Source organism: Lingula anatina, chromosome 9, assembly GCF_051362555.1.
Source record: "Lingula anatina isolate TDL-2025a chromosome 9, LinAna3.0, whole genome shotgun sequence".
Lineage (NCBI taxonomy): Eukaryota > Metazoa > Brachiopoda > Lingulata > Lingulida > Lingulidae > Lingula > Lingula anatina.
In genome coordinates this window covers 12,234,670-12,253,703 of record NC_141775.1, presented here as the reverse complement: position 1 = coordinate 12,253,703, position 19,034 = coordinate 12,234,670, and the positions used below count along the sequence as shown (strand labels likewise).

General features: G+C 37.9%; 1 protein-coding gene across 1 annotated transcript; it reads right to left on the bottom strand.

Annotated features, from left to right (window-relative positions):
* Positions 1-5,962: 5,962 nt before the first annotated feature.
* LOC106156120 (uncharacterized) lies at positions 5,963-17,879 on the bottom strand. The gene is made up of 3 exons (XM_013531227.3): positions 17,532-17,879; positions 10,192-10,322; positions 5,963-8,606 (listed from the first exon to the last, which is right to left on the bottom strand). Exons 1-3 carry the CDS (start codon positions 17,619-17,621, stop codon positions 8,483-8,485), a joined length of 345 nt encoding a protein of 114 aa, XP_013386681.1. The 5' UTR covers positions 17,622-17,879; the 3' UTR covers positions 5,963-8,482.
* Positions 17,880-19,034: the final 1,155 nt, after the last annotated feature.

Below are 19,034 nucleotides of genomic sequence, written 5' to 3'. Positions count from 1 at the left end.
AGCAAGATGCCAAATTATTTGATTTTTAAATGTTTTAAATGCGTATTTTCATCGTTCTCAATCATAGACAATTAAAGCATGCAAATAAAGTGTTTTCCATACATTTCATACTTTTCAACGTATTTAAGACTGTTAAAAATCCGTACTTTAATACTTAGCATATTTGTATTACTTTGCAAATGCGTTGTTAGATTTTTTTATTATACATTTTATTTCTTTACCATACATGTATTATGCACGTGTAGCTTACAGAGAGGCTTTTCTGCGTTTTCTAAATTACACTATATGTCCATTGAATTTTCCAATTCACTTGTCATTGAGTTCAGAAATAAATAGCTTCTTTATTTTGCCGATGTACTTTCTTCTTTGTTGTCTTTGATGATCTTGATAATATGAGCCCCATTTGTACACATATACACAGTAATACGGGACTGGATACATAATAATAATAATAATTTTATTAACATCTAAAAAAATTAAACCCACCCTACTGAAGGTTATGAGAGACTAAAACCTGCGATACTACCTTTAAAACTATCACTTATCAATAAAACACATAAAAAAGGATATTACATATAAAACTTTTCAAACCCTCTCATTGTTGTTATACAAGAAGTCGTGAAAGTTCTTTTTTGCATGTGTGAAAGCAATCAATGGAAGTATGAATGACAAACACAGCTCGTCTTTCGATGATCAATTATCAGGAACAAATTGGTCAGACATCGATTCGACTAAGAGAACAGCCAACGGAAGTGGACTACAGGTGCAACGAAAAAAATCTTTGTGCAGCCGGTTGCCGGGTTTCTTCTTAAAATTTGTGAATCAAAAACCAAATATCGACAGGTCAATGTCCTTTTACCAAAAGGCATGCGCATAAAGTACTGATTCAGCTCCGTTTGACCAACTATTTCCTAGCTATAGCACTGGTTAACATGCCCACCTATTAAAGTGCAATGATACAGTGAAGCGATCGGATTTCAAGACATCACGAAGTTTACCTTTCAGTACCAAAGACAAAACAATTTCCTTAGTCATGTTCTTTTTTTGTCGTATTTGTGGTCTGCACGGTCGAGCTGTACGAGTGGCATGTTTTTTATGGGCTTTATTTCACTTCCCCGCATGCGACGCAGGTTTCAAGAAATGTCAAATTTGTTTAGAATAGAGTATATGTATGTAAAAATAAGAATCCCTTGGGTTGGGATCGTCTTACACTGAGAACATTGAAAAAAAGCACTGAATGGAAACTTTTTTGTAGTTTGCTCTGACTCTTTCTCCCAGTTTTTACAAACTTTGTATTTACAAATTTCACTTAACCTGAGCAAACAATGTACACTGAACAAAAATATCAACGCACGAAAGAATATGTTGACTTATTTTCATGTATGGAACTAGAGTATATAGCTAACAATACCAGCATATTTTCTTCAACAAATACACATAACTTTGAGAGCATTTCGGGAAGTTTAAATGCATAGTCCAAGAGTTAGGGCGTCAACATCCTGAGTTCAAAGACACTCATAACGAGTATGGCCACCATTAGCTTCGCGAAGAGCAGTACACCGGTGGCATAAGTTCCCCACAATTGTCTTCCTATAGTTGATGGGGGTGAAACACCCGAGTTAGCCCAAAGACTGGCGATTTAGCGTAAAATCATGCGAGATCGCAGGATTTGGGGGAGGGAACAAAAATATGCAAACTGGCAGAGAAGCAAGTACGGTGTCGATATGAATAAAAAATGAGTTAATTTATCCATGAATAATTTACTGGCTGTTTTTTCTTAAGTTCTGGCGAACTATTGTCTTATCAAAAGAGTACGAATGCACCACGTTCTGTGTGCGGCATTAGTATGACTTTCTAATAATCCTGGCGCACAAAGCTTTTACACAATTTTCAACTCGAAAGCATTGCGTATTGCGAATAGCGATATCACATAGAGAGTACAATGCATTATATGGGACGAGTATGGGCGAGTTATGGAATCGAAACGCTTGCGCTAGGTCGAGTATCGGGACCCTGGTTTTCCATACGTTTCGACAGTGTCTATTCTTCATCTCACTTAAGGCATTTGAACAGAAACTCGACCCCAAACAGAAAAAAACCCAAGTTCTGCCGAACTGTAGTCTATTGCAAAATAATACGAATGCACCATGCTTTGAGTGTGGCTTTAGGATTGTTATAGTGACAACAACGACGATCTGGAGCTTCAGATATTTATTCCACACACTCAATTTTTCGCAAAATCTACAAGTATTTATTTCCCATTCTCATATTACAAAACTCTATTCAATATTTCCTAATTTAGTAATTTAAATGAGACTTGCTTATGATTTAAAATATTTTAAATATTCCCCGAATTACTCATCTTGGTTCATGTCCAACTCGAGTATGCATGATTTTTACACCTGTTAAAAACGTTCAAATCGATAGAAAAATTAACCAATCAGATCCAACTATATCTGACTCTGAAATGTTCCACCCTTTCTTGCTTCGAGAACAGTCTCTACACTCGTTGACACTTTAAGACATTTACTTTGCACTCAATAACTTCCTACACATTTAATTATGTTTTAATTGTTTTGTAATTGTCGAAAGTGTATGTCAATTGCTTTACAACATACACCCCTTCTTCAAAAGAATTCGTCCTCGAATTCTAAAACTTTACAACAGTATTCCTTTGTAATAATCCTGCCGCACAATGTCTGTTCTTCATCTCACTTGAGGTATTGAACCAGAAAATATTTGTTGATATATTTTGACAGCTTTTAGTCTTTAAAGCACTTCTCTCACAAGTCTGCTATTATTTCTGACCCATTTTCCCCTCCAAATCCAAAATCACGCGTCGAAAGACTTTGTATTACATTTTCGGTGACAACAACAATTTCTTTTAAATTGCAAAACGCCAATAAACTAAAACTTAAAAAGATATAAATGAATAAACACTTACTCACACAAATGCGTGCGGGCGCACGCACACACACACACACACACACACGCGCGCGCGCGCGCGCACACACACACACAGAGAGAGAGAGAGAGAGAGAGAGAGAGAGAGAGAGAGATGTGAGTCGACCCACGGACAAACAGGTCCGCAGATCAAATATGGCTGACCCACTTGAAAGCTTGCCGCCTAATACCACTGTAAAATCGGTGAAGTTATTTATTTTTAATTGTCCACAAGGGAAGAGAAACGATTAATAGTGGAGACTACATTGGTTGTCCAACAATTAAATTCAGAAAGATTTAAGCATTGCCTTAGACAAATACAAATGATTTATCCGTATTATGCTACTACAAAGCCGCAGTATCTGGTGCTCTTCTAGAAGACGAGATATGATGCTAGGGAAGGATAAACATGTACATATGAGAGATGTAACCGAAGACTGATTCGTATTGATATGGCCAAATCGATGACTCACCACAAAAATTTTTATTTTCATCAATTCGATATGGACAAATCTATGACGACCTATCACGAACATTAATAGTTTTAATTTGTCCAAAAGATGAATCACCGGCGAAAACTAACTCACACTTGCGTGACTTTTAAACCTGGTATTTCGTGTCATGTTGATTTTTGCTTGTTGTCAATTTCCAACTTTTTTAATCCTCTTACTTTGTAATGTTGGAAATTGATATCATAACACGGCAGTGTTACACAATTCATCCTTGTCTTTAAATTCAAATGACAATCACGGAACAAAGGCAATATTAGAAACAAAAGTCTCTTTAAAGTAATAAATTTAAATAATGAATGTCAACTCTTTTTAAGCTGACAGAAAAGGAGACCCAGTAACGATTCTAAAATTGTAGAAATACTTCGGCCTCATTATGCCATTTGGCTCTTTTGATCTCTTCCATCAAAAACAGTCACCACACCTGAAATAATTTAGTTTAAGCCAGCCCCAGATCCGACCGTTATGCAACCTTCCTACCCGGAGAATACATGTACTTGTATATCCAGGACGCTCCGGTTACCCAAAGAGCGGAGAAAATGACAAACATTTTCTGTAATCCTGTTTGTCAATATTTCTCTTTATATTAGTAAATGAATCTATCCTTTTGCTTTAGAAAGAATGGGCGAGTGGCAAAAACATGTGACAAATACAATAATTTTTCCTGAGTTCTGTGTTTAAAACACATTTTACTCCATTTAAATCACAGAGACCACTCAAATGTACTAATGCTATCTCTAATCTGCTTCTGCGGTATCAAATATACCTTGTATTCACTATGAACCTGTTTTCATATAACAAATCCCACATATTAATTGATATAGAAAAAAAGGCTAAACGTTGAACCCAGTAGGTGTTAACAGCAATGTCAAAATGTTCTGTCATTCTAAAAGGGATTAGGTGACATAAACTTCAAATGTGAAGATTGTAACATCTTTAACACATTTTCTCGCACGTGTAAGTATGCCAAAGTCCCTTAGCCTATGTCATAAAAGTACAAATATTCTATGTCAAGGCTTAGATGAAAAACAATTTTCAATGGATAATGCCTGTCATTCTTGTCTCACTTTTCAGTGCTGAGGCCTGGATGTTAGTGAGATTCCTTACCACTACACAAAACTTTTCCACACAATAACATTCTTTTCAACGCAGCTTTTCAAAACCTTACATGGCATTTAAGACTGGTCTATTTTTTGAAGTGTCAGGGAGTCATTGGCTTCACTCTCACTTTACTCTTTTATCTTACAAATTACTTCACAAGAATGTAAGATACTTTTACAGCAGTGTCAGTAACACTTTCTTCTTCGTCAAGAACCAAGGAATGTCAAGGAAAAAGGATTATAATATCACGGCACCTTCTGTATGTTTCTTTTACGTAATACAACTCGAAGTCCGCAAACAGTAACAAGTGCGTAATGAAACGTCCCAAACTAAGTCTTGTACATGAAACTGGTTCTTAGAAGAAGAGAAGTGATTGGCTATCCATGGCCGCAATCTGGCCCGTTTTTCCATTGGTTATACCTTCTTTGAACGGTTGCTGCCCTTCGTCGTCGACAAGTCCCATATGAAGGTCACGCGGAGAAATTCAAAAGAATCAATACAAAATACTAGGTAATAGTGTGACATTGCATAACTGACTGAATACAGGTTTTACAATTATTACAAAAAGACGAATTCCAATAAATATAGAGTGAAATAAATTATTTTACCGAGTAATAAATACATATATTCAACTAAAATATGAACAAATGTGCTCGAATCATGTATTGATAGAAATTAAGAACTCATCCGTCTGAAATTATCTTATAAAAAAAAAAACTTTTCTTGAATATTAATATTGATTTTGTCATTTAATTTGCTGCTGAAATAATACAAAGAAAAAACTTAAATTTTTCATCATCAGTTGTTACTGTTTGCGGACTAAGCGTTGTATAACGTAAAGGAAACACACAACTCTCTGGTGGGGTTTTTTTCTTTTCATTGCATTCAATGCGGCGGATGTTTACAAAAACAATGCAGAAAGAGGTGGCTTCGTGGTTATCCAGAGATCCTATTCTGTGAAGTCGCACGCATGGATCAGTTAACTCGGTTTCCACAAACAATGTTACATCTTTACTGTCATGGGCAAAGTTTCATCTGGATGTTGGTTGCACGCAAGGAATTTAGAAAAAGAAAATCAGAAGATTGGAACGAAATTGAAAAAAAAAGCATAAATAACACTAAGTTTGAAATTTTAGAATTCCGTGACTTTAGAAAAATAACGATTATTATTATTATTATTATTATTATAATAATTATTATTATTATTATTATTATTATAACCGTGAACATTTAGAGATCTACAGGTGTGTAAATCTGCATACCGGTGAAGAAAATACATGTACCATTTACATAATACGTAGCACGTTATACTGTATATACTATAGGTCATAAAAACTGTGTACCAGTACACAAAAAATTGAATTGTACTGAACCGAATTCTTGAATTTAACGAGCAGACACAATGCGTATGTTTACGGTAACATTTATTGGACCTTTCATTTGTACAGAGCGTTGCCATAGCATTAATAAATAGAATACCTGTATTTCTTAATAAATAGAGATAACTGGTGAAATCAAACATACTTGGCGTATCTCTATTACCATACAATAATAAATGCAAAAACTCTGCAGACCAATAAATTAAATATATATCATAAGATAAATCTCTAATACTATCGTCCTCTTTTATCAACGACGTTTGAATCTTAAAACGATTATGTTTTAATGAACAATACTCCTATTCACAGTTGATGTCAAGTTTGATGACTTCAAGATGACGTCATTACTTACGTCACGAACGTTGTAGTCACATCACAACACTAAATTACCAATGATATAGAAAATTAAGTTGAAAATGTACTGTGCTATAATATCACCTATCTACTCAGCTTAATAAGTTGTTAATATGGATAGTTAATTTCCGTATCCGTTTTCAATCATTAACTATAGTTTTACATTTTTGCAGACCAGTGTGGGGAGGGGGGGGGAGGGGGGGGAGTAAAAATGTATTTAAGAAACAAATAATTCTAGTCAATTATCTTGTTACAGGAAACGTTCTCTTTATACACTAAATTTAAAGCAATTTCTTGAAATATTTAAACGACCCATTTTATCTGATATTTTTCTCTTTTAAGATTGAGCGTTTGGGGACTCTCACAATTACGTACGCTCTCAAACGAAACCAACTGTGTTCTATAAACTTTCAAATAAACATTTCTGATCATTACCAACAATTCACTTTGGAGAAACTATTAATTTGATAAACGATGTTATCAGAATCTACGATCAAGTCAAAAATTTTGTTAAGGAGAAGCACATTACCCGCGAGCCAGCACAGGTTTATTTCACCGGATTGTTTCCTAAACTAGCAACATTTAAAGACACATCAAGAGCAAAAACAACTGTCTTTGCCGAACATTTGGTCCAAACAAATTTCTAGAACAAACTTTATAATGGGGAACGAGTCAGCCCGGAGCGAGATTTCACGGGATTTGCAGGAGAATGAGATCTGAAATGATGGCAGAATATAGCGGATGCGGTGACGCAACGAAAGAAAGCTGACGTATTGGTTCACCGATTTTTTCTGGTTGTTTTCTCTTCAGTTCTGTCGAATTAGAATCTATTACACCACATCACGAATTAGCCATGTTTTGCGGGATACTTCTGTATTGCTATGCAGGACGACATTTACGGTGTGATAGGAATGGTAATCTGCTTGAAACCGTAGTACTTTGTACAGGTGACACTCATAGCATATAGTGGAGCCTGGGGCTAGTTGGACCCCGGGGTAAGTTGGCCCCCAATCAATTTATGACAAAGTAACTATGGGGTAAATGAATTGATCACATCATTTTGTAAAGTGACCGTATCCAATAGTGCTAAGAAAGCGTCGGCAGCGAGTCCAAATGAAATAATTTAGCATCTTAAAGTAAATTTATTAAAGAGACTTGGTGGGGGGCCAACTTACCCCGGGGTCCAACTAGCCCCGGTCTCCCCCAGTACTACGACTTACAACCTGTACTAATCATATGGGAGCCCGGAGTTCCATTCCTGGGACTGCCATTCCTGCCACAACTGCTTTTTAACTTTTATCATTGCAAAGTTCACCTCACTTCAGGCATATCTCGTACGTACTCTCGTCTCGTATGACGTCATCGGGTACCGACACACCTGGTTTTACAATACCGGGCATCGTTTAATTCCTAAGATATATTTAGTCGAAGTCTATCCTAAGCATTTTGACAGAAATTTTGTGAATTCTGAGCTTGAATAACTAGATAGCCCCAGACATATGTGGCTTTCAAATTTATATTTCTGATGTCTGATATGTTTTCTTAGAATTACCATTTTAGTATAATTATACATATACTATTCAACTTTTTAGTTGCAAATAAATATTATTAAAATTATTATTATTACTATTATTACCATTATAAAAACAACTCATCTAGTTCCTTATTTGTGTCTTCATTAATGGTTTTAGCAAAGGCGACCCCGGTTGCACCCAAATATCACGCTGAAGAAACTGAAGACGTCTTTGGATCCAAGAACCCATGGGCATAATAATTTTTTGTTAAACGAGGCACAGCGTCCGACTTCACGTTAGCATTGAGCACATGAGGGACCACAACAGGCCTCCGAAAAGATCATATCATGAAGACGAAAACGTTCTTATGACAAGGAATCACAATATCAACAGAGATGTCTAAATGTCTATAGGTCAAGAGACCGTTGTAACAGGAATGGAAGTCCGCTAGGAACCGTAGTCCGCTTCCCATTACATTGTACAAGTGACATCCGTCCCATATACTAACCCCAATACTCCAACTAACCCTAACCTGTACAATTCATATGGGACCCCGGACTTCCATTCCTAGGACTTCCATTCCTGTCACACCGCCACCTTGTGGTCATCTTGATTATTTCATTTGTAATTTTTATTTCATATCAGCTTTGTGTTGCTCGTTAGCAATGGGGGAGGGGGGGGGTTACATCTCGGGGTAGAACTCGTCAGGAGTTGGACGGCAGTACCAGGTACAGCTCACGTAGTCAGTCTGGTGGCTGGCGATTTTGCTGGGAAGGCACGTGTGCTCGGGCCCGCACGTGCAAGATCTGAAAGAAAAGTCCAACATATTTTGCTCTGAATCCATTAGTTCACATTCACATGTATATCAAACTAAAGTGGACAACTGCATGTAACTTATGCAAAAAGACTGTCTTTAGCCTACATGTACAGATTCTGAAAACCGGTTTTGTTATCAGTACATGAAGATGCATAATAATAATAATATCCAAAAACACGTGTGGACTTCTGGCATTAGATGTCATAGAAACCAAATAGAAAAACAAATTGTTTAATGGTGTTGATTCAACACCCAGTTTGTGTCTGATTTCTAGTATTATCAGTGTTACAATTATGCCATAAAATGTTTCCTTTCTAATTCAAGTAAAACCGATTGTCATTCATGGTTAAGGGAATTTAGGCCTTTAAATTGGAATCCTTTACCTCAAAATGCAGAGAATTTGAAAGGGGATTGTATTTTGGATCGAAGTTTAATCACATGAATTTAATGTCAGCAAACTATGATCAAATTATATTATTATCACGGTTGTAGGGTCGACATATCAACACTTAACCAACGCTAAATTTGTTTTGATCAACGCCTTAAAGTAGCAGCATTGTAACTGAAAATCATCATTTTAAGTGACCCCCCCCAACGGAATTTACCCACCAAAATGTATTTCATGGGGTAAAGGGCAATTTTTAATTTTTAATTCTTTAATTCAGTTCTAAATGATTGCCCAGTCATTAAGAAAGAACATCCAGTAGCTTTCCTGACCTTTACCTTCATAGCCTCGTTTTCACACATATTTTGTATCGCGGCCCTGTATCACATATGGCGCAGGCGTTGAGAGTTGCCATGCAGGGTGAGAAGATAATTACGACAGTAGGTATGCTTCAGATAAACCTTTCTATAATGGTTTTTATCGCCTTTAAGGTCTAAATTGAGAAATATATAAAAGGTCTGCAGAGCATAAATATGACTGTGTTTTTTTTTTCAAACGCATGGAGAGTCAATTAATTTTTTGTTGCGTGTCTACTAGGGTGGTTCTGATATGTTCCGTGATGCACCAGAGCTAACCTATAAAGAACAGCTCTACTGGTAATAGTTGTGGTATCGTTATTGCAATGCAATTAAGAAAACTAATAATACGAATAAACACCAAGTGAGGCTAGCCATACAGCATGTTGCATGCCTTCTTGAAGGCATTGAATACAATTCTAACGCCAGATTGCACACAATGTATACGTATTGATTTCAACAAAAATCACCACGATACACAATCCAACCAAATTTGATGTTATTCATTCCCAAAAGTACGTTTGACTTGGTTTTTCTGAATCCGATCCGAAATAGAGGGCCCCGTTGGTTATTTTTTTACCTTTGAAAGGTACTTTTTATTTCCCGAGATGCGCAAATAGTTCATGTTATTAAGCATGATCCGGGAAGCAGCCCATTCCCCTGACTAGTAAAAACGACTTTTTATTCTTCGCCCTTCGTAATTTTCAGGATTTTCGACTGGCATTATCAGTCAGATATGAATAAAGTTTTATTTACTGTGATTTTTGAATTGATGGTTTTATTTTCCATGAACATGATCAATTTTCCAAAATGGGACCTTCGAAAAAACTTACCCGCAAACTTCTGAGAGGACATTGTCTCGGTATTCATTCGGTCTGCACTCCAAGTCCCTGAAATTCGGTTGCCACCGTATCGAGGTGAACTTACAGGCTTCTTGCTGCTGGCAAATTCTTTCACTGCGACACTGGAATACAGGAAAAATATAACTTGATGTTGTCGAATTTTTGCACTTGAATTCTAGTTAAACAGCGATAATTTATATTTAAATACCTGGCTAAATAATAATTGTATTATATGTACACGTACTTGGCTCAGTTTTAATCTATGAAATAGAATTTTGCTTTATACATATGTGACGAAACGTTCCCCTTCCACGCTAGTGGCATGCTACGGAATGAAAACGAAACTAACTTCTGTCAATTTTTTCAGTAATTGCAAATTAAAAAAAATTCATTTCGCGAGGTTTCTGGTCTTTTAAAGCCGTCAGGAGCCGGAATAATAAAACACTTTAAAAGAACATTGTCGAAGGTGGAAAGGAAAATTAAAAGATTGAAAAAGAAATTGAAGACAAAACGAAACATGTGCGCTGTCTCTTAAACGAGCGAAGTTTGCGGTAAATGTTCCGTTGTGAAAGGACATGGTGGTGGTGGGGGGGGGGGGGGGGGGAGGAGGGATGGGGGGGGGGGGGGGGGGGTAAAATTCTCGTAAAAGGCACTGGTCTCATCCTAAACAATCAATTAATGTTGTCACGCAAAGTTCCCTGGTTTACCTTACTTGACTACAAATACGGATTTTGATAGTTTTTCTTGTCATATATATTTCCTTTGAATGTCAACTTATTTAAGTCTTGGATTCTATTCAAAACAATTTTTATATGTCTTCATTCTCATCCACCCCACCGTCCCCGTGTTCTCGATTTTGGACTCTTTTGAAAAAAGAAATGTTTATCGAGCACAGAGCACGAAAGTCACGCCATTCACTACAAACGAAATACATTGCGTTTCATTTTGATGAAATATATCGCTACATCAATAAAAAAAGTTTATCATAATATGTTATGTTGGCTTTGGGCTATTCAAGAAGTCTCTTCGCACGAAAATCACGAAGTTTGGTCTTGTCTCGCGAATACATCAGAACCACGCGATTGATACACATATCTTCTCCAAGGACACTTTTGATGCCTTTTTAGACCTCTGTCCCATAGGGTGCATTCCCACAGATTTTTGATCGATCCATCTAGATCGACCTAACTCCATGGGGGTTCACGTTAAATTGATGTCAGCCGAACGTGCACGGTAGTTAATTACCCTCTTACAGCTTTTAGTAGGCGGGACAGACGTTTAAGCCGGCTAAGCTGACAGTAATCTAGTGAGACTCCCCACGGAGATAGATCGATCTAAAATCTGTGGGAATGCAGTTATAGACCCCATTTCCAGAGTTTAGTTCGATCCACTTTAGATCGACCTAACTCCCTGGGGGTTCACGCTAAATAGCTGTCAGCCGGGCGGACATGAAAATTAATTACCCCCTTACAGCTTGTAGTAGGCGGGACGGACATTTAAGCCGGATTATCTGACAGTAATCTAGTGAGACTCCCCGCGGGGATAGATCGATCTAAAAACTCTGGGAATACAGCCATAGACACCCTCGGTCTACGTAGGTCGATCCAACTCTGCGGGGATTCTCGCTGAGTGCAATCATTAACCGAATGCCATGCCTCCTCTTGTTTCCAAGGCACTTCTAGCATTTCATCGCCAGCAGAAGGCGTGTAAGACCCCATTTCCAGAGATTAGATCTATCTTTTTTAGATCGACCTAACTCCCTGGGGGTTCACGCTAAATAGCTGTCAGCCGGGCGGACACGAAAGTTAATTACCCCCTTACGGCTTGTAGTAGGCGGGACGGACATTTAAGCCGGATTATCTGACAGTAATCTAGCGAGACTCCCCGCGGGGATAGATCGATCTAAAAGCTCTGGGAATACAGCCTAACAGTCAGCTTAAGTCTCCGCAGAGTTGGATCGATCTACGTAGACCGATAGTGTGTATGGGATTGGAGCCTTAGACCGTAAAATCACGAAGTCTCTCGTTCTCATTTGTCTCTCTCTTTGAGCTTTCTCGTTCTCTCTCTCTCTCTCTCTCTCTCTCTCTCTCTCTCTCACACACACACACACACACACGCACACACACACAGAAAAATACTAAAATTCTAAGATGAAAATAGATGAATAGGCTAACAGATAATGTAAGAGTTGTGTTGCAGATTACGCGCACGACTCACTCACTTGTATCCAAATAAGCCTACACGCAACGGGTTGACCAGAAGTCAAAGAATGGCGGGTTAAAAATGAAAGAAATAAGAAATGAGATCACCTTACAACTCACGACAGAGCTCTTTATAGTAACTCGTGGGGTTGGATCGAAACCACATCCCAACCCTAGCAGGAGGCAGGTCAGTTGACACGAGACTCGTTGCCGGTGTAACGTGACAGAGAGTCCGCTTCCCATTCGTTTGTTCAGGTAAGGCTCGCTCTAGCTTTTGACCAACTTAGGTCAGGATAACCTAACCCTATAAAACCCTATAGGATAAACCATTATAACTAAATGAAGTGCGGACTTTCTGCTCACGAACCCTCAGTTTTGATACATCACTGTGACAGGAATGGTAGTCCGCTAGAAACCAAGTCCGTTCCCCATTGCTTTGTACAGATGACATTCGTCCCAAATACTGACCCCAATACTTCGACTAACCCTAACCTGTACTTGTCATACAGGAGCCTGGACTTGCATTCCTGGGACTACCATTCCTGTCATACTGATTAAACAAAACAATGAACAATGAACGTGAAACATCTTGGGAATCACCAAGGTAGAATAAAGTATAGCGACTTAGGGCTCATTCCAAATGACACCATTGTTATACAATGTACGTAGATCGATCCAACTCCGCGGGGACTCTCGCTGAATGCAATCAGATTAACAGATAAACACACCTCTCCTTGTTTCCAACTTACTCGTATTATCATCAACTTTTAAAATTTTTACTCAACGTCAGGGTGAGGGTGTTCATATTTTAACTACCGGGAATCTGTCTGTTTATCGACAGCGTTAATAAAGTAGTATAAAGCCAATCAAAATATGTGAAAATAAATCATTTTGAAAACAGGAAAATGGAGAGAAGAAGAATTTGAAAAAAATAATTCCCAGATGTCTGGAAGTTAAGGACATTCATCTTTTGATAGGGACCATTCCCACAGATATTTGGATCGATCTGTCTCCCTGGGGAGTCTCACTAAAGTGCTATCAACTTAACCGGCTGAAATGTCTGTCACGCCTAGTAAAGCTGTTAGGGGGTAATTATCTTTACCCCCTTGCTGATTAGGTAGGCGTGACAGATATTTAAGACGGTTTATTTGACAGCTATTTAGTGAGACTCCAGGGAGTTAGACAGATCCAGATGGATCGATCTAGGCATGGGAACCCAGTCATAGTTTCCGTAACTGTGTTTTCAGAACAGATGCGAAGTCACAAAGGAATGAAATGCGATAGTGTACTTTTAGTAACAGGAACAGATTTTTATAAAGCTAGTTTTTTTTCATTTGAAAAGAGTTTGAGGCTTTTTCCGTATCTAGATATCTAATACTTTCACACATTGCGTGTCTATCAATAGCAAACAAGTCTGTTTTTTTATGCCTCAGTTTAATGCCGCATTTCCTCTGCCTTTCCTAATACATACGAACCAAAGTAACTTATTGTACGCACTTACACGCTACACATTTATGGTCTATTATTCCTCTGGAGTTTTAAGAGTATTATACACTAAGTGGATTTATGTTACACCAGCACGCACACATAACACATCTCCAAGCAAACAAATAAACACATACACGCAAAAACACACACACACACACTCACACACACACACACACACACACACACACACACACTTTTCCTTATTGTGAAAACACCGAAGCGTATAAAATGTACACGGAGTCAAGCAATATTGATTTCGGCTCTTTTGTTCAATGGAAAAGCTTTGACGTGAGCACATTACAAACATTCCGTTTGCCAGTCAAGCAAACACAATGACTATACATATATGTTTCCTGTAAATGTTCGTCGAAGCTTTGCTTTTGCTGCATCAGCGGAGCTGATGTGAAAATATCACATATCAAAATGATGAAGTTATATGTTATTAAAAACAATGTGAACTATATGGAAATAAAATTTACGATATCGGATACCAACAAAAAATCATTAACTGAACATTAAAGGGCATCACCAAACTATTTATTTTTATGTATTGGCTCGCAAAATAAATAAATAAATAAATAAATAAATAAATGATAAAAAAATAAAATAAAATAAAAAAATAATTTAAAAAAAAGGCTAAAAAGTCAAGAAAAGTAATATAATTGAGATAAGATAATTCGGAGAAGCGTTTCATCATAACTGTATTGTTAAATTGTTTTCTTTTTACTCTTTGGATTGGGGAAAAAAAACTAAACATCCTAGTCGTCAGTCTTATACAAACAACAATTCTGACAAATTGCACTATCGGCATCCAAAGATTGACGAGGGCTCAGGATTTAAATTGACAATGTTTTATGAAAAAAAGTCTGAGGGCCAGTGAAACAAGATTTAAAAAAGCTCGTTTTAAACGACAAAAAAAAAATAAAAAAAAATAGTTCAGTCATTGTTGTTTGTATGAGAAAAGGAAAGAAAGATCGAAAGAAAGGAAGATTGAATCGAAGAAAGACAAACAAACAGACAAACAGACAGACGGACAGACAGACAAACTTAAAGAAAGACAAGGGGGTAGACAGAGACAGACAATAAGAAAGGAAGAAAATTAGAAAGAAAGAATTAAGGCAAAAAAAGGAGCGTACAGGAAAGATAATACGCACTTTTGTGTCATGTCAAAAATATAAGTGAAAAGTGACGTTTAACTGAGTAATTGAAAAAGTAAATGTCCCCATAAAATGTCAATAAGAACATAAGTATTACTTTCGTCGGGGAAAATGTATAAGTGAATTGGGTGTATTTAATTATAGTCCTATCCTTACCGGAAACATTTTTCACGGGGTCAAGCGTTTCGGACTGCATTCGTGCCGTTTGTGACGTACCTCACAGCATATAAGCTGCGTTAGGACAGGAGACATTTTCGACCGAAAATTGGCCTAAATCGTGTCTTCAGGCAACCACTGTGAAAAGAGGCTCCACTGAATAACAAGCAATATGGACAAACTAGGTACCTTCTTACGGTCTAAATTAGACCCAGCTTGAGCGCAACTAATTTATGTCTTGCACTAAGTACTTGGGCCCAAGTGTTTTTTAGTCTTCCGAACTGAAGATAATTGGACGCGAAGTTTCCTCACCACACTCGTCGCATTGGTGCGTAATATTTCTCAATCGTTGGTGCTGTAGCATAACTGTGCCCCCGAAACTAGCCCAGTGCACATTAGGACAGTTTAAGGCTGGGCACATCTTTTGATGCGTTGGCGTTTCTTACAGAGCAGTGACAACGACTAATGGATTTTGATTTATTTAGGAAAGTAAAATGTATTTATTTTACCAAAATTCGCCATGAGCATTAACACTCACTATAATGTTATGTTATGTTATGTGATTTAGAGGATGATCCTTTGGGCATTTGTTCTGAACAGTTACTTCTTGTAACTTGATTACGAATCTCTCTCTCTCTCTCTCTCTCTCTCTCTCTCAATTCCACTAAACTCGAAGCATGTATGTATGCATGTGATTCATTGTGGTTTTCTAAACTACAAAGCATTTATCGTCTTACTTTCGAAATGTCACCGTAGAAGTCCGCCTTCGCGATCTGATCCCGCTTCAAAAGTAACGGAAGCACGCAATACATAATGAAATCGTTATATTGTGAAAGCTTGCGATTCGACAGTAATTATTAAAAAAACGCCAGAAAAAGTATCCGTCGATACATTTTGTCGGGTTTTGTTCGTTGACACATCGCACACGCTAGTGCGTCACTTTTCTCCGAATCCCGAGAATTCTCGCTAAGTAGGGAGAGTTTGGCTCTCTTGGACGATCTCCATAGCTGCCACTTATTTCTCTACGTGCATGGCGTTTATATTCGCAATCAAGTTGCTAAAAACTGAAGGTTACTTCTAAAAATATTTACTTTTTTGTAAGCAAGTGACAGGCTTCTGCATAGACTGCATTGAGATAAAATTATTTCCAAAATATTACTCCGACAAAGATTGGCCCTAAAAAAAGTTCTTCGAATACTGTTAGAAATAAGACTCCGACCGCATCGCTGTAGTACGGCAGTATGAATGTGAGTAGATTTTCTACAAAAATTTGTGTTGCATAATGATAACTACCAATTATACCCCATTAGTTTTTTTTCATTCCATCCATTGATATTGCAAACTGACAATGTTCAGCAGGTTTAATGGAATACGGTCGCGAAAAGCTGCACTAACGGACTTAATATATGGTTTTATATGTCAAATGCTTCCTTTCAATACAAGAACGATCACCCCTCCCCCCCCCCCCCCCCAACAAAAAGAGTTTATAATCATAAAAATGAATTGGGAAATAAATGAAATAAACTATCATTGTTGATCCGAAAAAAGCGGCTGTCGCTGCCTTAAGTACTGATTAAGTATTGATAGAAGCAACAGGAATTGATTGTCAGGCCAACGATCCATTTCCTTAAACGCGCAAGCAAAATAAAGAAAGCCAGAAACCCAAAAGAAATCGTGCTATCACATCATAAGATTTCCGATAATTGAATAACGCAAAACTGCCCGAGAACCGACACAATTGCCAGTTGAGGAAGTGTTTTTGTTAATTATATTTTTGTAAAAATAAAGCGAGGACATAAATTCACCACGTAAATCTATGTAAGATAAAACACAAACGCACCAGGGCTTATGATTTCCAGTCGCGATTCCCAAATATTTTTTCTAAAATTTCGCCTAAGAAGATATAATTTTGTCAGCAATTATCTTCATTTTCAGCACCTGCCCAGGTACTCAAATTTCGGTCTTCTTTCTTTTATAACTACTGCTAAAATTTGTTTTGGCCATAGTAAACTGTGGGTAGGTAATAATGTATTCCGATATGAATATAGATAAATGAGTAAACGAAACGGAGAATTAAAGACCAATAAGCCTTTTGTGAAAGTCAGAATCAAAATATCGGATCAGCTTATGACAGAACACATTGAGGTAAAGAAATCTTTCGGAGAAAATCCATCCATGTAGTTGACTTCTTCCTAAAAATTAACCACAGCTTCAGCGATTTATTTCCCTGAAATCCGCTCATAAATTTAAAAAAATGAAAAAAAAAGAGAGAGAGAGAAAGAAAGAAAAGAAAACAATAATAAATGAGAAAAAACAAACATCAGCTCACCTCTTCCCTTCGGAGGGGCGATGCCTTCAAAACACACACGCACAGGCACAAGAAGACCAACTGTTGCACGATGTTCTTTGCTCCACTCATTTTCACTTCGGTTCCGCCGGAGATAGCTTCACTATTGCTACAGTACTTCGAAAATAAAATTCAAACTGCGGAAATCTACTTCTGTCTCTACTGCCGTTGATTGCGAACACGGAAAGTTCTGAAGTTCTTCTAGGCAGAAGGGGTGACGAGCGTTTATATACTCTCCTCCTGTCACACCTAGTGACGCAGAGTTCAGGTGTGGGGTTGGAGAGAGACAGACACTCTCCCTGATTTTCCCCTGAAACACCGGAAACTGGGTGGCGTGCGGCAGTTTGAAACGCGAGCGCATCGCTTCTCCTTCTGTTGCGAGACACGGCTCAATTTCATTGCGCTTGAGAGAACGTGACCGCTAAGGTCTCCTCGGAAATTGAAGACACATTTTCAGTACTATTGTGAGGTCTTGATTTAGAACGTCTTTGGTTATCTCAGCGGACGACATGGTGGCAATGTCTAATCATAAGGAGTCGATCTAATCATTTTTTTTTGTTCCTGCTTGGGGCATTTAGTCTTGCCGCGGTGGTGGAGATGGTAAGAAATCGAATTGAAAAGACACATGGACGTAGTACGGCACTAAGCCAAACCGTCACAACCGGACTGTAAATGCACCGTACGTTTTGAGCAGAACTTTGAACAGAACGTGACGTCACAACTGACAGTGCGGTTAGCTCGGACATAATCCTACGGCGCATTGCAGCCAATTATCTAATTATCTAGACAAATGTTCTGCGGTCAACATGAGGTTTGTGGTCGAAATCTAGACGGTTACTTCCTCGTTTTTTTTTTCTTGTCAGTGGAGGTTGTCACTGAGTGCAAAAATCGTCTGCAAAGAAAAAAAAAAGCCGCTTCTACCGACTACCTGGCTCTTTTTTCACTCAAAAACTTGGTGACCAGTTTCAATTTTTGCGACAACTGAGTTTATCTTATAATGTCTACTCTGTGAAGCTCAGTGTGGTTTATTGTTTTTCTCTCTTATTATTATTTTTTTGCAAGAAACTGCTACATTTTGGCTGAGAAGCAGACGATGCTGAGACCACATTGTTTAACAATATTAAGAGGTTGACAGCATCACATTACACATGAAGTATGATAGAAGACCAAGGGATTCATTAAGGCGATTTATCTGTTTTATTGCAGATTTATTTTCAGCAGTAATGCCGGTGTGACAGGAATGGTAGTCCTAGGAATGGAAGTCCGGGTCCTATGTGATAAGTACAGGTTAGGGTTAGTCGAGGTATTGGGGTTAGTATATGGGACGAATGTCACCTGTACAAAGTAATGGGGAACGGTCTACGGTTCCTAGCGGACTTCCACTCCTGTTGCACCGGTCCAATCTTCCCGTTATGGCGAAGGTCCGCCCCTATTACCCTTTTATGCGAAAGTACAAACACCCCATCTGTTTGATCCGCATTTAAT

Excerpts from the sequence above, each read along its gene's own strand:
- LOC106156120 (XM_013531227.3), bottom strand. The coding sequence starts at position 17,621 with ATGAGTGGAGCAAAGAACATCGTGCAACAGTTGGTCTTCTTGTGCCTG. Across the intron at positions 10,323-17,531 it reads CGCCCCTCCGAAGGGAAGAG|TGTCGCAGTGAAAGAATTTG; the intron begins GTGAGCTGATGT and ends CCTGTATTCCAG. Across the intron at positions 8,607-10,191 it reads GTCCTCTCAGAAGTTTGCGG|ATCTTGCACGTGCGGGCCCG; the intron begins GTAAGTTTTTTC and ends CTTTTCTTTCAG.